Source organism: Pan paniscus, chromosome 11 (assembly GCF_029289425.2).
Source record: "Pan paniscus chromosome 11, NHGRI_mPanPan1-v2.0_pri, whole genome shotgun sequence".
NCBI lineage: Eukaryota > Metazoa > Chordata > Mammalia > Primates > Hominidae > Pan > Pan paniscus.
In genome coordinates, this window is record NC_073260.2 from 17,144,654 (window position 1) to 17,164,206 (window position 19,553).

General features: G+C 48.8%; 2 protein-coding genes across 7 annotated transcripts in view; one reads left to right on the top strand and one right to left on the bottom strand.

Annotated features, from left to right (window-relative positions):
- LHX6 (LIM homeobox 6) overlaps positions 1-19,553 on the top strand; it is a 54,904-nt gene that overhangs the window by 27,178 nt on the left and 8,173 nt on the right. For 3 of the 5 annotated variants that reach the window (XM_034928982.4, XM_034928985.3, XM_034928986.3), the window contains one exon: positions 16,031-17,108. The exons of 1 other annotated variant lie outside the window; for it this stretch is intronic. In XM_034928982.4, the coding sequence (XP_034784873.2) occupies positions 16,031-16,200 (170 nt within the window). In that variant the 3' untranslated portion in view covers positions 16,201-17,108. Of the gene's footprint in view, positions 1-16,030; positions 17,109-19,553 lie in introns of those variants that run through there. One more of the 5 variants, XM_034928984.3, reaches the window with a different exon arrangement.
- The window catches only part of MORN5 (MORN repeat containing 5), a 40,691-nt gene continuing 23,206 nt past the window's right edge, over positions 2,069-19,553 (bottom strand). For both annotated transcript variants that reach the window (XM_034928991.3, XM_003833115.4), the window contains one exon: positions 2,069-2,287. Coding sequence is in view for 1 of the 2 variants with exons in the window: in XM_003833115.4 (XP_003833163.3) it covers positions 2,241-2,287 (47 nt within the window). In the remaining variant the exon portion in view is untranslated. The remainder of the gene's footprint in view (positions 2,288-19,553) is intronic.

Consider the following 19,553-nt stretch of genomic DNA (forward strand, 5'->3'; position numbering starts at 1 on the left):
GACTGCAGGGCCCCTCTCTTTATTCTACTAGTTTTTAAATCTCCCATCCCTGATTCCATTTCTGCTCCTCATACATCTGCTCTTCCAATCCATTTTCAAGTGTTTAGATATATGTGTATCTTTGAAAATATATGAGTTTAGTTGTGTGTTTCTTTACATGAATGTACCTTCTGCTTTCAAAATACAGTTTGGAAACCACCGGTGGAGCACAACCCTATCTACCAAGGTGACTGGCGTCTTGGGGAGAGGTGATCCTCCCAAGTCTGCTTACCCTAGCGCAGCTGAGAGTGAGCCCAGGCCTCCCTTCCCGCTGACTCCTGGCTCTGCCCCAGCATGATGCCTCTGGGTCCCTAGTTTGAGATCCAATTTCCTCTCCTGCCTTCCAAGCCTGACTCACTGTTCTGCCTCCACTGGGCAGCCCTGGTGAGCCAGGGGACAGAGCATAGGGGGTAACAGGATCTAGCAACCTCTAAGGAGGAACAGTTAGACAAAGATCCAGGATGCATATGGCCCATATGTGGCCCTGGAACATGTTGTCGCTTCCTCTTCTGATTTTTAGCTGACAAATGTGACCTCTGGGATGATTTTGAGGAATGATTATATGCACCACTAACAAGTTGTTCTTTTTTTTTTGTTTTTTGTTTTTTGTTTGTTTTGTTTTTGTTTTTTTTGTTTTTTTTTTTTTTGAGACGGAGTCTCGCTCTGTCGCCCAGGCTGGAGTGCAGTGGCGCGATCTCGGCTCACTGCAAGCTCCGCCTCCCGGGTTCACGCCATTCTCCTGCCTCAGCCTCCCGAGTAGCTGGGACTACAGGCGCCCGCTACCACGCCCGGCTAATTTTTTGTATTTTTAGTAGAGACGGGGTTTCACCGTGTTAGCCAGGATGGTCTCGATCTCCTGACCTCGTGATCCGCCCGCCTCGGCCTCCCAAAGTGCTGGGATTACAGGCGTGAGCCACCGCGCCCGGCACAAGTTGTTCTTTAAAGCAAACACATATTGAATACCTACTATGCGCCAGGTCCCCTACTTGTATTATCTCATTTAACCACACGGCTACTGTATTGTTTTAAAGCATTATTATAACCATTTTTTATATGATGCCAAAGCCACATTCTTTTTTTTTTTTTTTTTTTTTTTAGACAGAGTTTCACTCTGTCACCGAGGCTGGAGTACAATGGTGAAATCTTGGCTCACTGCAACCTCCACCTCCCATGTTCAAGCAATTCTCATGCCTCTGCCTCCCAAGTAGCTGGGATTACAGATGCATGCCACCATGCCCGGCTAATTTTTGTATTTTTAGTAGAGATGGGGTTTCACCATGTCGGCCAGGCTGGTCTTGAACTCCTGACCTCATGTGATCTGCCGGCCTCGGCCTCCCAAAGTGCTGGGATTATAGGCGTGAGCCATCACACCCAGCCTCCAAAGCCACATTCTTTCTATGGCACCATGCTGATTCTGTGCTTAGGATGTGAGGTTCAAATGGGGGAGCTGCCAAGAGGGAAAGACAGGCCTGAGTAATCATTCTTGGGCCTAACAAGCTTGTCCAACCCACCTTATTTTGTTGTTGTTGTTTTTCTGTTCTGTTTTGTTTTAGGCTTTCAGCAGCCTAAAGCCATGGTTTTTAGTTTCTGTCTCTAGTGATAAGCAGAAAAGAGGGATGAGGAAGGGGCTTCACTGGCCCAACCAGAAACAGAAACTAAGAACCCATGACTGCTGCATGACTGGGCACAGTGATCAGGTCCTACTGCCCTCTGAGACCAAGCAAGTCACTCTGTCTCTCTGAACCTCAGATTCCCCATCTGCAAAAGCCTTCCCCTTGCAAGGCTGTTGTGAGGAGCGGAGATAATGCACACGCACTACCTGCGCCGGTTAGTGCTCAATTACATCTATCTATTATTATAAAGTGATGGTTCTCAAACGTTCAGATGCATGAGAAATGCTGGGAATGCAAATTACTAGGCCCCATTCCCAGAGATTCTGATTGGGAGGTCTAGGGTGGGGCCTGGGAATATCTATAGCTCACAATTTTGTCCAGGTTAAATGATGCCCACTGAGGAACAATCTTTTAAGGAAAATACACCTGGGGCCACTGACCGCAGAAAGTCTTTATTCCTGAGTTAAAATCAGGTTCTAGAACTACAGCCCGTCCCCCAGGGCAGCCAATGCTAGTAGGGCAGATGGAAACCTCTGATGGAGGCAGCCACAGAGTTCACGGCTCGGGCCTGTGACCCACGATCTCGTCCTAGCCCTTTCGACAGGTACGGGTGATCCACTCATGCTCGTCATCATCTGCAAGGAAAGAGGAAGAGCTGGTCATGCTTGGTGCTCGCTGGGACCTTTCCTGGCCTGGGGGGTTCCCCAGGTGGGGCCTTGGGACTGGGATGGTCCGTCGATGGTCAGTCTGTGTAGTTTTGTGTGGGGAGGAACAGACCTTTCATTTACACTGAATTCCTCGGAGTGGCTGGTCTTGGGGAAATTGAACATAAGGGTTTCTAACTGTGGGTGCTGCTGGCGGAGGCAAGCATGAGGAGTCTGGCCACCCTAAGCTGGACTCATCCTGACAGGCAGAGAGCAGCTGCTTCGGGCACTTGCCTGGTCTGACAGCCCACGCACGACAGCCCCAGGACAGCGGGTCTAGGCCTTGCCGGTGGTGCTAGGAAACAGAGTCCTGAGATTTTCGTTTCCTCTCTAGGCTCTCCATTCTTGACCCTTTCAAGAACCCATGGTTTCTCCAGGGGACTAACACCCTCTTGTTTACTCCAGGCCTTTCAGTGGGGAACGGAGAGGGGCAGGAGCTCGCTGCTGTGCCTGAAAGCCCTAAACGCAGTGTCTCCTTAGTTTAATCTTTGTGACCAACCACGCAATGGGCAAGCCTTCGCCACCGTTTTACAGATGAACAAACAGAGGCTCACAGAGGCCAAGGCACTTGTCCACAGCCACAGGGTCAGTATGTGGGAGAGCTCAGACTAGAACCTAGGATTGTCCAGCTATAAAGCCTGTGCTGTTTTTTAAACCTCAAATAAAGAGACTTGAGTGAATCACATTCAGTCCACAGCACGCTGCCATCATCTCTCTGTGCAAGACCCCTCCGTGGATTTACTTTATTTTCATTTTTCCTCCTTTCTCCTCCAAACCCATACTGGGCCCCTCCTCCACCACTACAGGGACCTACACCAATGGTGGGATAGAGACCCCTCAAAATGCATGTTGCTCTGTAAAATATGTGCTGTTGTTTTGTGTACAAATGTGTTTTTAATTTACAGAAATGGCATTGTGCTGTGGCTTTCATTATGTCTCACAGCTTTCACTCAAGATCTATTCTTGTTGCTGTGTGTACATCCAGCTCTTTGCTTCTTACTGTTGCCTAATATTCCACGCTTGGCTTCCGTCACATTTTCCTCTCCATGCCGGTGGTGGATGTGGAGGTTGCCTGCAACTCCCACTACCAGGAACAATGCTGGGACAAGCGTTCTTGGCCACACTCCTTCATAGATACGTGGAGAATGTCTCTGGGGTTACAGTCCTTCCAGGAGGAGGGTCAACGAGTCCTGCTCATCCTTCCTGCACCGTCCTTCCAGCTGCCCATGCTTTTTTCACACCACACTGCCTTCTCCCTGCCTTCCTGCCTCTCCACCTTCCTGCCACTCCTCCCTTCCCTTGGTGCCACTCCCTGCCTTTAACCAGTTCTCCTGAGGGCCAGAGCACTGGAGGAGTTCTTGCCTCCTCTCCTTACCCTGTGTCTAGCCCAGTGCCTCCTGCCTAAGAGATGGGAGGATGGGTGTGTCCACCCTCCTTGGGTGACAAATGGCAGATGCTTGGGAACAAGGGCACTCCCTGAGAGCTGAAATACAGAGGGCTGGCGGAAAGCTTGCCTGAATCAGATCCCCTGCCAGGGATGCCTTCCTTTTGTGTGAAAGGCACCAGACCCAGGGGCAGAGAGATGGAGGCTCACAGACAGCCTGTGTGTGCTTGGTGCTTTGCAGACACTGTGTCTCATTGGATCTTTGTAACAGCCCAGTCAGGTAGGGGAGAGCCTTGTCCTAAGTCCATCGCCAGTGGATTCAGACCAAGGTTCACCAGGCTCTGCAGCCTGACCTCTCACCCCAGGGCAGATGTGAGCACGCCAGGAGCTGAGGCTGCCTCCACATCACTAACCACCTGCCCACCATTTCTTTACATGAGACCTAAGGAAAACGGCTTGCTGCCTGGCACACTCTGGCAAGCAGCCAGTGAGCCTCAGTTTCCTCTGGGGAGGCTGCCTGGGAGTCCCTGCTGTGGCTGGGAAATCCAGGGGTGGGGAAAGCAGCGATGATGTGTCAGCACACAAGGAGTTAAGCGCTGGTGGAGCCCACTTTTGCCACACTGTGAGCAGCCTGGTTGATAATTACAGTTCTGAAGTCTCCAGGCTATTCGAATCAGTGCAGCTGCAACCTCTTCAGCAGTAACCCCTGAAACCAGACAAACTGGGTGTATTGTGCTGAACCAGTCCTCAGGCCCCTCCCTGATCGTTAAAAATTGACAGCAATGGACTTAACAGCCCTCTTCACTACCCCTTTCACTCTCTACCTGGCTGTACAGCCACCAATTTGAATCACAGATGCCTCCCCTCCCAGCAGCTGCTCACCAACCCCTCCCTCTGCCTCCCCTGCGCCTCTCTGCGGCTCCCCTGGCCCTGCCACGCCAGGGTGAGGTTGCCGAAGCACATTTCATCAATATTTAAAATGGAATTAAACCTGCAGCTTTGATTAATGCCTCCCAGATCCTGGGAGTTGTGATTACTATTTTGCAAATTGCAATTGTTGGAATATGTTAATATGATTGTCTGAGAATATCTTCACCTTCTCAGATAATTTCTCCCCTTTTTTGGTAGGAGGGGAGAGGGAAAGGAGGGAGAGAAAAGATGGGGGAAAAAACACCCCACAAACTCTTTAATCAATTGTAAATTATTACCCTTGGCACAACTGCCAGTGGTGCAGAGAGATGGAAGATTTCTGGTTTGGTGCATTTATTTATTTTTGGTCCCTGTTGGCCCGGTAATTCCACTCTGGGACACTATTCTTAAAGGGATAATCTATTTGTCTTGGAACTATTTAGAATCAGGAAAAAGGAAAATGTACATTTCTAAAAATGAGGGAATGATTATTTTGTTGTATATGCATTCATTTAACAAATAATTATGTGCCAGGCATCGTGCTAGATTCGGGGAGGTGGATACTATAAGACACTTGAGGGGATATTTAGCAGCTACTGAAAATAATTGTTAGGAAGTTTGTATAGCAACATGGGGGAAATGTTTTTGATGTGATAATAAGCAAAAGAAAAAAGGCAAGAAGAGACAAGAAATAAAAGTACACATAGTATATCCTATGTCATAACTGTGCACAGAGGAAAAATTAAAGATAAATTGAAATGTGAATAATAGCCCTGCGTAGTGGGATGAGAGAGTTTCTCTTTCCGCTTTTATTTCCCAAATCTTCTTTCACTAATGGGTATTGACAATAGAAAAAAAATTAAAATAATTATTGGCTTTTGCCGGGCGCGGTGGCTCACGCCTGTAATCCCAGCACTTTGGGAGGCTGAGGTGGGTGGATCATGAGGTCAAGAGATCAAGGCCATCCTGGCCAACATGGTGAAACCCTGTCTCTACAAAAATACAAAAATTAGCCGGGCGTGGTGGTGGGTGCCTATAGTCCCAGCTACATGGGAGGCTGAGTCAGGAGAATCACTTGAACCCAGGAGGCAGAGGTTGCAGTGAGCCGAGATTGCGCCACTGCCCTCCAGCATGGTGACAGAGCAAGACTCTGTCTCAAAAAAAAAAAAAAATTTTTTTTTGGCTTTTTTCCTACCCTCCAATGTAATGTCTTGGTAACTTCATGCATTTTGTTAATTAAGATATTTCAGCTGGGCGTGGTGGCTCATAACTGTACTCCCAACACTTTGGGAGGCTGAGGTGGACAGACTGCTTGAGCCTGGGAGTTTTAATCCAGCCTGGGCAACATGGCAAAACCTCCTCTCTGCAAAAAATAGAAAAATTAGCTGGGCATGGTGGCAAGCGCCTGTGGTCCCAGCTACTCGGGAGGTTGATGTGAGAGGATCACCTGAGCCTGGGGTGGTTGAGGCTGCGGTGAGCTGTGATTGCCTGGGTGACAGAGTTGAGACCCTGTCTCTAAATAAATAAATAAATAAAACAAAATTTCTAGGTTCCTAGAAATACCAACAGGGTTCTTGAACTCCTGAAAAGCAAAAAGACCTTGCATAAAGATACTGGTAAAAATGCATAAAAATCAGAATAGACAGATCCGTGCAGGAGAATTCCAAGTAATTTATGTACTCTGCCCTCAAAGAGTTGCAGCAAAAATCCCCACTTCTGAAGCGTGGCTGTGCATAGTGACTTTCAAAGAGTGCAGTATGGAAAGGGAGCAGGGGAAAGTAACTTTATAATGGAGAAACCTCACAAACACTACCTCAGCCAGGTGATCAATGTTAACAGCAACATTGGTAAGTCGTGGTGACAGTCTGGACCCTTGATAGGATGGGATGAAAATGACACTTTACTTCTGTGATCTTCCTCCCAAACCCACAACTCCAATCTAATCATGAGAAAAAACATCAGACAGATTCCAGTTGAGGGGCATCCTACAAAATATCTGACCGGTACTCCCCAAAACTGTCACCAAAAACAAGGAAAGCCTAAGAAACAGCTATCCCCCAGTGGAGCCTAAGGAGACAGGATGGGATCCTGCAACAGAAAATGGACATTAGGAAAAGGCATCTGTAAAAAGTATGGGCTTTAGTGAATCATAACATCAATATTAGTTCACTAACTGTGACAGATGTACCATCCAATGTAAGACAGTCATAACAGGGAAATTGAGCATGGGGTATATTGACAACTCTGTACTATCTTTGCGAGAATTCTCTTAATTTAACTGCTTTCAAATAAACAGTTTAAGAAATACATGAAAACCCAGCGTGCTCCCTAAAAGGTGAGATCCTCATGTTCTCTAAGAGGAGTGGACATCCCTTCACAGACCCAGACATCCAGATTGCCGTCATTCACTCCCTTTTCTTTCATGGTCTCCTCAGATCACAATTTTTGAATCTATACTTATTTGCCTTTTTTTTTTTTTTTTTTTTTTTGAGATGGAGTTTTTGCTCTGTTGCCCAGGCTGGAGGGCAATGGTGCGATCTCGGCTCACTGCAGCCTCCAACTCCCAGGTTCAAGCAATTCCCCTGCTTCAGCCTCCCGAGTAGCTGGGATCACAGGAGCGTGCCACCACACCTGGCTAATTTTTGTATTTTTGGTAGAGATGGGGTTTCACCATGTTGGCCAGGCTGGTTTCAAACTCCTGACCTCAGGTGATCCGCCCACCTCGGCCTCTTAAAGTGTTGGGATTACAGGTGTGGTCCACCGCGCCCGGCTTGCATATTTTTTTATATAATGTTTTTCTCTCCCATTAGACTGTAAGCTCTCAATGCAGGGACCATGTTTGATTTGTTGACCACTAGACCCAGCATACAGTAGGTGCTTAATAAATACTCTCCCAGATGAAGTCTGGAATAAGCCTTTTTCATTCTGACTTGTGTCAATTGCCATCAACAAATATTCCCTATGCACCCCCTTCTTGGCATCCAGGTCTCAACTCAAATGTCACCTTCTCAATGACCCTAATCTAACCGCCTCTACTCACAGTCACCCCATCTTGTCTTCATTTTATTTTCTCCATAGCATAAGCCACTCCCTGCATATGTATTTGTTTACGTGCATGTTGTCTGTCTCCCTATCCAGACTGTAAGCTCCAGTGAGACCAGGAGCCCTGCCTGCTTGTTCACTATGATATCCCAGTGCTTAGGGGAGTGTCTGGCACATAGTAGGTTCTCAGTTGATAGCTTTTGAATTAATGAATGAATTGGCAAGCCCAATCCTGTGGCCAGCCATGTGGCCAGTGTTAGGGACAGGTGGGACTGAGACCAGCAGTGAGCGCTGCCAGGACCCAGGTGCACTTCAGGTTTAGGTCTATCTTTGGGGCCGAAAGATGTCTTTATTCCGGTTCTGAAGCTTTGGAAGTGACCTCGCTGCCACCTGCATGCCCTGCCCTCATAGGTCATTGGGATAACTGGGCTTTTTATAGAGAAGAAAAGAAACATATTGCAAGAGACACCCTAAATCTGACCATGGGCTACCCCAGTGAAAAACTTCCCTGAAAAGGCTCTCCACTCCTCAGCCTGGCCTTCAAGGTCGCCAGGTTCCCCTGCTTCCCAGGCCTGCTTCCCTCCCCGCTTCCCTCCTAGCTCCCCTCGCACTGTAAAATGCAGCCACCGGAGGAACTGCAGTAGTCCACGTGCATGCTCGCTAGTGCCTCTGTGCCTTTGCACTTGCTATTCCCAAGGGACCACCCTTCCTCCTTCAGGACCTGGTTTGGGTTCGGGGCCTCTCAGAACACAACAGAGACCCAAGGTACTTCCCATTTTGTAGTATTAGTGTATATAAAATTGAAAACAGGCCTAAGCAAGGTGATACCAATTACAGTATAGTTTAAACATTTACATTTGACCAATTACTACTTTTTTTTCTTTTTTGAGACGGAGTCTCGCTCTGTCCCCAGGCTGGAGTGCAGTGGCGCAATCTTGGTTCACTGCAACCCCCGCCTCCTGGGTTCAAGCGATTCTCCTGCCTCAGTCTCCTGAGTAGCTGGGACTACAGGCATGCGCCACCACGCCCAGCTAATTTTTGTATTTTTAGTAGAGATGGGATTTCACCATGTTGGCCAGGATGTTCTCGATCTCGGGACCTCATGATCCACCCGCCTTGGCCTCCCACAGTGCTGGGATTATAGGTGTGAGCCACAGCGCCCGGCGGACAAATTGCTGCTTTTAACACAAACAACCAAATGTAATATGAGTGTATTATTCTAGGATTTCTTCCAAAAATGTATAAGTTCATATTGTGCTGAGGCACTATGGTCAGGAAAGGGGGTGTGAATTTTGAGTTGTCTGATGAACAGGGTCACAGTCCATACTTAAAGGCCCCATGAATGTGTGGGCTGGGCTTCATACTCTCTTGGTTGTCCCCTACCCCCACAGACCCTGCCCAGATGTTAGCCTTCCCTGAGCCGAAGTCACAGTGTTCGTCGAAGTCACCCCCTCCAGCCTGTACCATTTACTTTTGATGGTCAGGGCCCAGCACAGATCTAGCACTTAAAGTATTTCATAAGTACATGGTGAATAATGAATAAAGAAATGTAAATTTGGGGACATAAAAGCAACAGGTTTACCCTGTGGGGTTTTGACAAAGGGAGAGGAATTTCTTCCCCACCCTGGGCAAACGGAGCTCGTGAGAGGGCAAGGCAGGCACGCCAAGGGCAAGTCCAAGACCGCCAGCTGCTGGTTCCTTTTGTGACTTGGGGCAATAGATTGGGCAGCCCTACCACATGGAGAGGCTGGGTTGTGTGGGGTCATACCTGGGCACTAACCCCACTCAGGAAGCTCAAAGCCTGGCTGACCTGGGACTTGCCTCTCAGTGAAGGCAGGGAGGAGCTGACCTGTACAGGGCACAGCTGTGCCGGGTCTGCTGAGCTGTGCCCAGGTCACCAGGTGACAGTGCAGCCTGCAGGTCAGTGCACAGCTGGGGGAAAAAGAGATCCTGAAAGTCTCAGAACAGCTGCAAGGAAATATCAGCTCTTCAGAGGATTAGCAGGGAGGGGGCAGTGTGGCATGATGGTTAAGAGCTTGGGCATTGGAACTCTGTCACTAGCTCACAGACCTTGAGCAAGTGGCCTCGCACCTCCCTAGGTCTCATTTCCTCATCTACAAAGATGCCTGTCTTGAAGGCTTGCATGAGGACCAAGTGAGATCATTCCTAAAAAAGGTTAGCACAGCACTTGGTGCACAGGAAATGCCAAAAACCAAAAGAAACGCCAGAAGTTAACTTGTGAAGGTAGGACTTCAGGGCTCATGTGGCAACACAGCAAAGACTAGAAGGAGTTCTGGAGCCGAACAAGCCTGGATCCGATGCTGAGCCACCAACTTGCTGGGTGATCTTGGACACATCACTCCCATCTCTGAGCCACCCTCCTCATCTTTGTAGCAGGTTTCACCAGACTTTCTGCAGAGGGCAGAGTGAGGACTGACCAGGATGAACGGCCCTTGGTGGGCACCCAGGAATGGAAGCTACAATCACCATTGTGATAGGTCTTTCATTCCCAAAATGGATGCCTGTAAGGGAGCGTCCTTAAGGGACTCGCTCAGGACACTCCCAGGACTTCTGGTTCCCTGCCAGGATGGAGGGGGAGCCCGCGGGAGGAGGAGGTCTTCACACGAGGATCAGTGCCCTAGGATCAAGGGCCACAGCTCAGCTAATAATTTTTGTTCAAAGCCAGCAGGGCAAGCCAGGGCAGGCGAGCCCAGGGAAGGCAAGCAGGCGGATTGGGGTCACTGCGCAACCCACAGGCTGGGCTCTGCCTGCTCTTGGCACGCCTTCGGGCTGCGTACACCTGCGGTCACCGCTGCTATGCAGCTTCCATCCTGTGTGAGTGAGGGGGCTGGTATGGGGAGTAGGGAAGGGAAGAGACCAAGATGAAACAAAGCGTCTGCCTTGGGAGAGTGGCAGAGCTCACAATGGCCGGGCACTTAGGAGGTGCCCAGCTCCGTGTGTATGTGGGGGCTACACTCGTCCTGTCCTCAGTGAGTGAGATGGGGCTGTCTCCACTTAAGATGAGGAAACTGACGGGAGAAATGATTTGCCCCAATTCCTTCCATCAGGGCAGAGGGAAGGGCTCAGTGTGTCTGGCACCAGAGTTACGCTCAGTGAAGCTGCGAGTGTGTGCACAGACACAGGTGTGTGTGTATTCCCATCCAACTGCTCTCACACCAGCATAAGCGTGAAGAGATGTGTGCGTGAGTGTGGGAGTGGCTGCAGCTGAGGGGAGGTGTGCACATGGTGTGTGGCTCATGTGACTGGCTGAGTGTGGCAGGATGTGAGTCCTTAAAGTCTCAGTGTGTGTCATCACGTGCAGAGAGCAGAGGCACTTCCAGCCCACAGAGACAGCCCAGGGCTCATGCCGAATGCCAGGGTGGCAGTGAGCACAGGGCTGGGCCAGGACCTGGCGGAAGGAAGCTTCTGTCATAGGGGCTGTCGTCTTTTGGGGGGTCTAGGCCCATCCTCAGAGAACTCCAGGCTGGGATGGGAGGTGCACTGCAAAGCAGGCTCCCCAGCTTGTGGGCACCTATGGGTCCCATCCACCGCCCTGCCACACCCTCTGTGCAAATGCAGCCTACGTGAGCTGGTGGGGCAGGGCCATGGCAGTGCCACAGTGAGGGCAGCAATGCCCAGGCATCCCCATCACCACTCCTGACAAGAAAGAGGCTTTGAACTTTGCTGGCAGTGGTGGCCAGAGGCCAAGGCCACAGCATTGTCAATATTGACCGAGGAGTCATTACCTAGGCAAAGCCTGCCACAGGGCGGGGAGGTGGAAGGCCTTGGGCCTGCTCCGGCTTTTCCCCATAGAAGAGCATCTTCTGGGCTGGGCGGAGGGCTGGGCCAAGCACCCACAAGCTTCTCAAGGCCTATTCAAATGTAAAAGGCTTAGAAAAAGATGATTGGCTCTAAACAGAAAAAAAGAGAAACTACAAAACTGAAATTAATAAATGTTATAATTAATGCATTCAGACTTAATTATTAAATTTAGAAATCAAAACAATTTTATTACACTTGAAATCCAATTGTAGGCTCAATTTCCTCATTTTTCGAGAATTCTCCAGTATGCATGACTCTCAGGAAATCATGGCCAATTGTTAAAGACTCGTGGTAAAGCAGTTTACCAAGCAACAGCAAAATTTTTATATTTAATGTGGGATTTATATTTCATGTGGATACACTTTGTTTTAATATGTGGAAATAATTGAGGTGGGGTCTCCAAAGTTAGGCCTAAGGCTGGATTTAGGACTATCCCTGGGATGGGGCTAAGTCAGGGCAAGGAATATAGCTGCCTCATATTAGGAAGCACTTCCGTGTGCAAGGGGCCATGCCTGGCACTTTGCATGCCTGCCATCATGCAATCCTCATTAACATCTCTGTGTATGGACAGCTGGTGTTGTCTCAGGTGGGAGCCTTAGGTGCTTCAGTTGATGGGTGAGGGGAAAAGTTCCCATAGTCATAATGACCCTTGGAAATCTCTTAGGAAGGTCCCATGCTGGAGATGGACATCTCACTAAGTGCCACACAGCCAGACTTCTTATTTTTAAAAACTTTTTATAGGCCAGGTGCGGTGGCTCACGCCTGTAATCCCAGCACTTCGGGAGGCTGAGGCAGGCAGATCACAAGGTCAGGACATCGAGACTATCCTGGCTTAACATGGTGAAACCCTGTCTCTACTAAAAATACAAAAAATTAGCCAGGCTTCGTGGCGGGCACCTGTGGTCCTAGCTACTCAGGAGGCTGAGGCAGGAGAATGGCGTGAACCCAGGAGGTGGAGCTTGCAGTGAGCCAAGATCGTGCCACTGCACTCCAGCCTGGGCGACAGAGCAAGACTCCATCTCAAAAAAAAAAAGAAAAAAAAAATTTTATAGACAGGGGGTCTCATTCTGTCACCCAAGCTGTAGTGCACGGTGTGATCATGGCTCACTGCAGCCTCTGAACTCCTGGGCTCAAGAGATCCTCCTACCTCAGCTTCCCCAGTAGCTGAACTCCAGGCATGCCACCACCCCTGGCTAATTTAAAAAAATCTTTTTTTTGTAGAGATGGGGTCTTGGATTGTTGTCCAGGCTGGTCTTAAACTCCTGGCTTCAAGCAATCCTCCCACTGTAGCCTCCCAAGGTACTGGGATTACAGGCACACCAAGCCTGGCCCACATAGCCAGTCTTCTGACAATTGTTAGAGAGTTTGTCTTGCTGTTGAGGTCCAGATGCATATGAGTAGTGTTTATGGGTGACACTGATCAAAACATACATATCTTTTTTTTTTTTTTTTCTCCAGATGGAGTCTCGCTCTGTCACCCAGGCTGGAGTGCAGTGGCGTGATCTTGGCTCACTGCAACCTCCATTTCCCAGGTTCAAGTGATTCTCCTGTCTCAGCCTCCCAAGTAGCTGGGATTACAGGCACCCGCCACCACACCGGGCTAATTTTTGTATTTTTAGTAGAGACGGGATTTCACCATGTTGGCCAAGCTTGTCTTGAACTCCTGACCTCAAGTGACCCACGCACCTCAGCCTCCCAAAGAGCTAGGATTACAGGCTTGAGCCACCGTGTCCAGGTACATATCTTTAAATGCTAGAATCATCCTCTGTAGCAAGGTGCTCCCAGGACAGGAGGCACACAGGGATGGAGAGCACTGATGCAGTGTCCTCACATTCACTGCAGAACGCATGTGTGCTGAATGGAGAGGGGATGCAAAATCACCAACACTGTTGATGTTGCTGTTCCTCCTGCTTCCTGGTTCCCCCTTTTCTTTTTGAGCACTTATAATTGAATCCATGTTCACTAAACATGTTCATGATGCCTAGCTGCTGTCCTAAGGCAGTTCAGAGGAACCAAGTGCCATGGCCAAGGTCACTCTATTGGCCTGACCCCACAGCCTCTGCTTTGACCCTCTGCTCCTTTTGGCCCCTAATCCCTGGCTGCAAGTGGATGATGGACTGAAGGGGCCCCGGCAGGCAGGAGCCTGTTGTCCAGTCGGCAAATGTTGAGGGCTGAATTAAGACTAGAGCAGTGGCAACAGTCAGCAGGGGTGTTAGGCAGGAATCTGCAGAAGTCTGTGACATACCAGAACTCATTGAATACTCACAGCAGTCATGGAAAGACAATGTCATTACCTCTTTTACAGGGGAGGCTACTGAGGCTCAGAGGTGAAGGTGTCTTCCCAAGCTCACCCAGCTTATGTGAGTGGGTGCAGAGTGATAGCCAAGTCTGTCTTCAGAGCTGCAGCCTTGACCACTACCCACTTCCCTGAGGAACTTTTCTGCAACTCGCGTCTTTACTCCTCACCGTCTGAAGGACTGAAGCTAAACTCCCTAACTTGCTATTCAAGGCTCTCTCCAGCCCACACTGGGTCCCTCTGCCTTGAATGCCTCACTGAGACCTACTCCTCCATACTCATCAAAGTCCAGTCTGAGGCCTCCTTGACACCTTCCCCATTCCCCAACACACAAGCCTTTTCAGCTGCTCCATCTGGAGCACCCTGTACCCCTGAATCTCTCTGGACCTTTGCCCATATTGCTCCTTCCCTTCCATGCAGCAGAATCCACCTCTCATCCTTTTAGGCCTAGCCAAACTCCACCTTTTCCAGGACATCATCTGGATGGCTTGGGACACACTGATGCTCTTCTCTGTGTGTGTAGCACACTGTGAATGTAGCTCCTGGCACCACTGACATAGGGATACTCTCAGTTTTCTGGAAAGAATCTCATATTTGATATTTAAAATTAAACATCATAGGGAATATAGAATTGTGTTGGACTGCTTCCTGTGCCTTTTTTTGGTTTATGTTATTTTGATTCCTAAGCTATATTTTGAGGGGTGGGAGTTTCTTCACAGTCTCTTGAACATTTAGGCTCCCTAAAGGGCCCAGGCCTCTATCCAGAGAACACCCACCCCAGTCCTGTGACTGTCTATTTATGTGTATGTTCCCTCTAGCCCTGCACTGGTTTTGGTGGGGGCCAGGCCCTGGGTCTGATCCCCAAGTGAAACCCTGGTGGATGCAGGGGCTCAACAAAGGCCTGTGTCTAGGGGGAGCTTAGGGGGCCTAAGGCTCTAGGTGCATAAGAAACGATGAGGATGATGGGGACACATCCATAACAGAATGCCAGGGGCTGGGTAGAGAGATCAGAAAACCACAGGCCTCTAGTCCAGTCTTGAAATTAGAATTAAAAGCAGATGGGAGGAGGCCGGACTTCAGTTTGCCATGGTAACACTGGCTCCTCCCTTTGGCATGTGGAGTTAAGGAGGCCCCTGCTTTTCACCTTTTCACCCTGGGTGTAAAAGGATCACGACTGTGATTGTCAACATGCACCGAAAGGTGCTTCTTTCGGGCCAGCCGCTGTTCTTGCTGGAGTGTGTCATCTCACCTCATGCATGTCATCTCACTTCAGGCCACAGCCCTGGAAGGGGGGTCTATTTCTGTCCCCATTTTTTCAGGTGAAGAAACTGAAGCTCAGAGAAGTTAAGGGCCTAGCTCAAGGTCACACAGCTGGTGAGTGGCAGAGTTGGGATCTGCTTGCAGATCTGGCTGGCTCTAAATACCTCCCTGTGACCCTGTCCGCCTCTCCTGGACCTGAGGGGTTTCAGTCAACAGTGCTGAGTTCCAGAGCTTGGGCTGAGAAAGAGAGTAGGCTCCGGCCTCATAGGGTCTGGCTTTCCACTCACTTCTATTAAAGGAGACAAAACAAACCATTACAGTGCTGGCCCAGGTTGACTCCAGCTACTGAAGGGAAAGCTGTGTCCTTCGAATGCCTCCAGGAGGCTGCCATGGGGGAGTCGGGGGGTGGCAGGGGAGGAATTGTTACCAGAATCTGATGGGCCCCATGGCTGGAAGGGGAATTTCCAGGGCCTTTGGAACTGGGGTGGGGAGAGAGGATGGCAATGGGCAATTCCTGCAGTCCAGGGAGAGGTGGCAAGCTGGGTAGGCTGTTATTCCTAGAGCAAAGGTCCTGACAGGGCTGTATGGATGGCTTCCAAGTGGCCAATCCCGCCCTCTGTAGGCAAAATTCTGTTTGTGAATTCAAGTGTATTTCTCTGGGGAGAGGTCCGTAGCTGGGCCTAGATTCTCAGGGAGGTTCATGGTTCAGAAAAGGCCACAGCATATTTCATCAGTTCAGAGCATGGCCTCTGGTGTCAGAGGGACCTGGGTTCATACCCTGGTTCCTCCCTTTACTAGCTGCTTGATTGTCAGTAAATAACTTACTCCCTGAGCCTCAGTTTCCGCATCTGCCAAATACGAATAATGGTCTATTCCTCAAAGAACTGGGATGTGGTAAGTCCCTGGCACCATGGAGGCGTTCAATACTCATAACTTTCTTTCCTACCCCTTTTGCTTACAGCAAATGCCCGTCTGCTGGCAGGGATGTGTGATTGGTGCGGGCATTTGATTTGGCAGTTACAGCGTATTATGCCTCCACAAAGCCTTCATTATGGTGCTGCTAACAACACCGCAGATAAAGCATGGATGTCCCCGCGTGCCAGCCTCCAGGTGATTATAACATTTCGGTAAATTGCCTTTTGTCTCGCTGGAGGGATGACAGCGGGAGGAGGCTGTGGGGGAGTCTCACTTGGCCATTTTGCAGAAACTGCAAGGAAAGCACTGTGGCAAGGTAGCCTGGGTTTGCAGAAGGAGTTCCGGCCAGCAGTGGGAAACCAGGGTACCAGCCCTCGCTCTACCACAGACAGTCTGTGTGGGGTTGGACATGTGATTTGCCCTCTCTGGGTCTCAGATTTCTCATCTGTCAGGGGAAGGCAGTGGCTTCAAGATTAGGGGAGTCTTGGTTTGTCAGTGGCACTGAAACACTTGTTCATTGGCCAGGCGCAGTGGTTCATGCCTGTAATCCCAGCACTTTGGGAGGCCGAGGCGGGCGGATCACGAGGTCAGGAGATCGAGACCATCCTGGCTAACACGGTGAAACCCCATCTCTACTAAAAATACAAAAAATTGGCCAGCTGCAGTGGCTCACGCCTGTAATCCCAGCACTTTGGGAGGCCAAGGAGGGCAGATCACGAGGTCAGGAGATTGAGACCATCCTGGCTACACGGTGAAACCCCGACTCTACTAAAAATAAAAAAAAAATTAGCCAGGCATGGTGGTGGGTGCCTGTAGTCCCAGCTACTCGGGAGGCTGAGGCAGAAGAATGGCATGAACCCGGGAGGTGGAGCTTGCAGTGAGCCGAGATCGCACCACTGCACTCCAGCCTGGGTGAGAGAGCAAGACTCTGTCTCAAAAAAAAAAAATACAAAAAATTATCTGAACATGGTGGCGGGCGCCTGTAGTCCCAGCTACTTAGGAGGCTGAGGCAGGAGAATGGCATGAACCCAGGAGGCAGAGCTTGCAGTGAGCCGAGATTGTGCCACTGCACCCCAGCCTGAGTGAAAGAGCGAGACTCCGTCTCAAAGAAAAAAAAAAAGAAAGACTTGTTCATTGGCCAAAGTTTGAGCAAGAAAGTGGGCAGAGAACTGTCTTGGGAATAGTCATCTGCAACCTTACACTCTTTGGATGTATACTTTTTATATCTCTATAAAATATAGGGCTGCTAGGCAGGCCCTCGGTTCTTTCTTTCTTTCACTAGTAAACTCCAACTTCTCATTCAAAGTCAGCTCTAACATTGTCTTTAGCTTTGAAGTCAGGGGGACCTGGCTTCCAATTCCAGCTCTGCCACTTGCTATCAGTTTGACTTTGGGCAGGCATTTCACATTGCCTCAGTTTCATCATCTGTAAAGTGGGAATAACAAGGATAATGACTTTGCAGGGTTACTGTGGAGATTAAATAAAATGAAATAAAATAAAATATATGTAAAGGGCTTAGACCAGTGCCTGGAACACAGTAAGCAGTTGGCAAATGCTGGCTATTATAATTATCCTGCTTTATCACCTGAAATAAAATATGGATACCTTTGTATATCAGTAGATCTAGTTCTTCGCTGCCATTTTTAATGATTGCATTGTATTCTGTAGTAAGAATAAACTATATGTTATTTAATCAGTCCTCTCCTATTGGACACTGAGGATGTTTCCAGTTTTCAACTGTCTAAAAAACACCAGAGAAAATTTAGAAGACAAAAGTGATCTTTCTTCTCTAGGTGTTCACTGTGCGGCTTAAATTTCACCCTTTTCTAAAGCTGGGTGGGGAGCAGATAAACATCATGTCTGGGAGCTTTTCACCCATGCCTCTTGCAACAGATGATCTTGGAGCTGGCCAGAAATGGAAAGTGGGAAACCTGGGGAGGCAGGCGAGCCTGAGTGTGAATTCGGGCTCCTGCCAAATTTCCTGGGGAAATTCCTTAACCCCACTGAGCCTGTTTCCTCACTGTCAAACAGGGACCACATGAGTACTCCCTACCCCTTGGTTGAGGGTCTGGTGCATGGCAAAAGCTCAGTCATCGTTAGCTCTCACCACCACCATCATCGCCATCTTCCTCATGATTCTGGCAGCTGAGTCACATAAGCCAGGTTACTTTTCAGACCCCAATTCACACCCCTTATTCCCATTGTCCATTTAATGGAGTGTGCATTCAAATGAGGCTTGTGGTTTTGATTTTAAATTCTGTCTGGAACCCACAGGTTCAAATGCAAAAGGGCCCTCTCTGCAAATAATCACTGGTGTGTGATATTTTTAAGAAGCCAAAGCCATTGTTTCTGATTGAAGGAAAGTTGGTGCTATTTTGAAGAGCAGCACGATTAAGCGGTGGCGTTATCTCTTTAACCATTGGGAATTATACGCTGTTTGAAAGATTTGTGAGCTCTAGGACATTTGCCAGATGTGCTTGATTCGACATTTCAGACAACAAAGGGGATAATGTTGGCGGGAATCTTGACGGCATTTCTGATGATCAGGATATTCTTTGAGGATGGTACTGAGACCTTTCGGGGAAGAATTTCAGCTTTTACATAAACTAATTTGGGATGCTCACTCTCTGTCTTCCACAAAGCAAATTTAGTTCATTGTTAGTTGTATATGTTAAAATGGTTACGAGGGTTTTTTCTTTGAATATTAATAATGTGTCTTTCATCTGAGACACTCGCATGGGGTATCATTAATTGGGAGGAGGGAGTAAAGATTAGTGGTACAGTTATTTTGCAAATGATTACTACTAGTAACACTGAGGCAAGCAACAGCCCCATGAAAGAGATACTCGTACAAACTGCCAGCGAGGCTCTAGCTTATCCTTCCTAAGAGGAATGACACGGACGTGTAGGAGGGGGAAGGGCTAGAGTTAGTCTACCAGTTTCCCATCATGGTAAAGGCCATTTGCCCAAATAGCTCCAAATGCTTCTTTATTAGCTCACAGTGTATAAAGGACCCTTTTTCAAATGAAGTAGCATCTGATTGTGAGGACTGTGGTGTTTTTTGTCTTAAAGCTCTAAGATGGACCTTTTCATTCACTTGGGAACCTTACTGAGCTCCCACTGGGTGCCAGGAACTGTGCTTGGTGGAGGAACAACTACAAATCAGACAAGCCCCTATCTAGAGAGGAGATAGAGGAATACAGAATAAACTAGAACCATGAAGCTGGCAAGAAGAATGAAAAGGACAGGCTTTGGGAAGATTGGGACTCGAATCTGACTGTATCACTAGTTGTGTGACACGAGCAAGTTTTTAACCTGAGACCAAGTGTCTTCATTGCAAACTGCAAACTGTGTCTCATGCAAATTACCCACTTGGGGTGGCAGGGAAGAGCATGCGAGGTAAGCTGTTTTTTTGTTGGTTTTTGAGACTGAGTCTTGCTCTGTCATCCAGGCTGGAGTGCAGTGGCACAATCTCAGCTCACTGCAGCCTCTGCCTCCCAGGTTCAAGCAATTCTCCTGCCTCAGCCTCCCGAGTAGCTGGGACTGCAGGTGTGCGCCACCATGCCCAG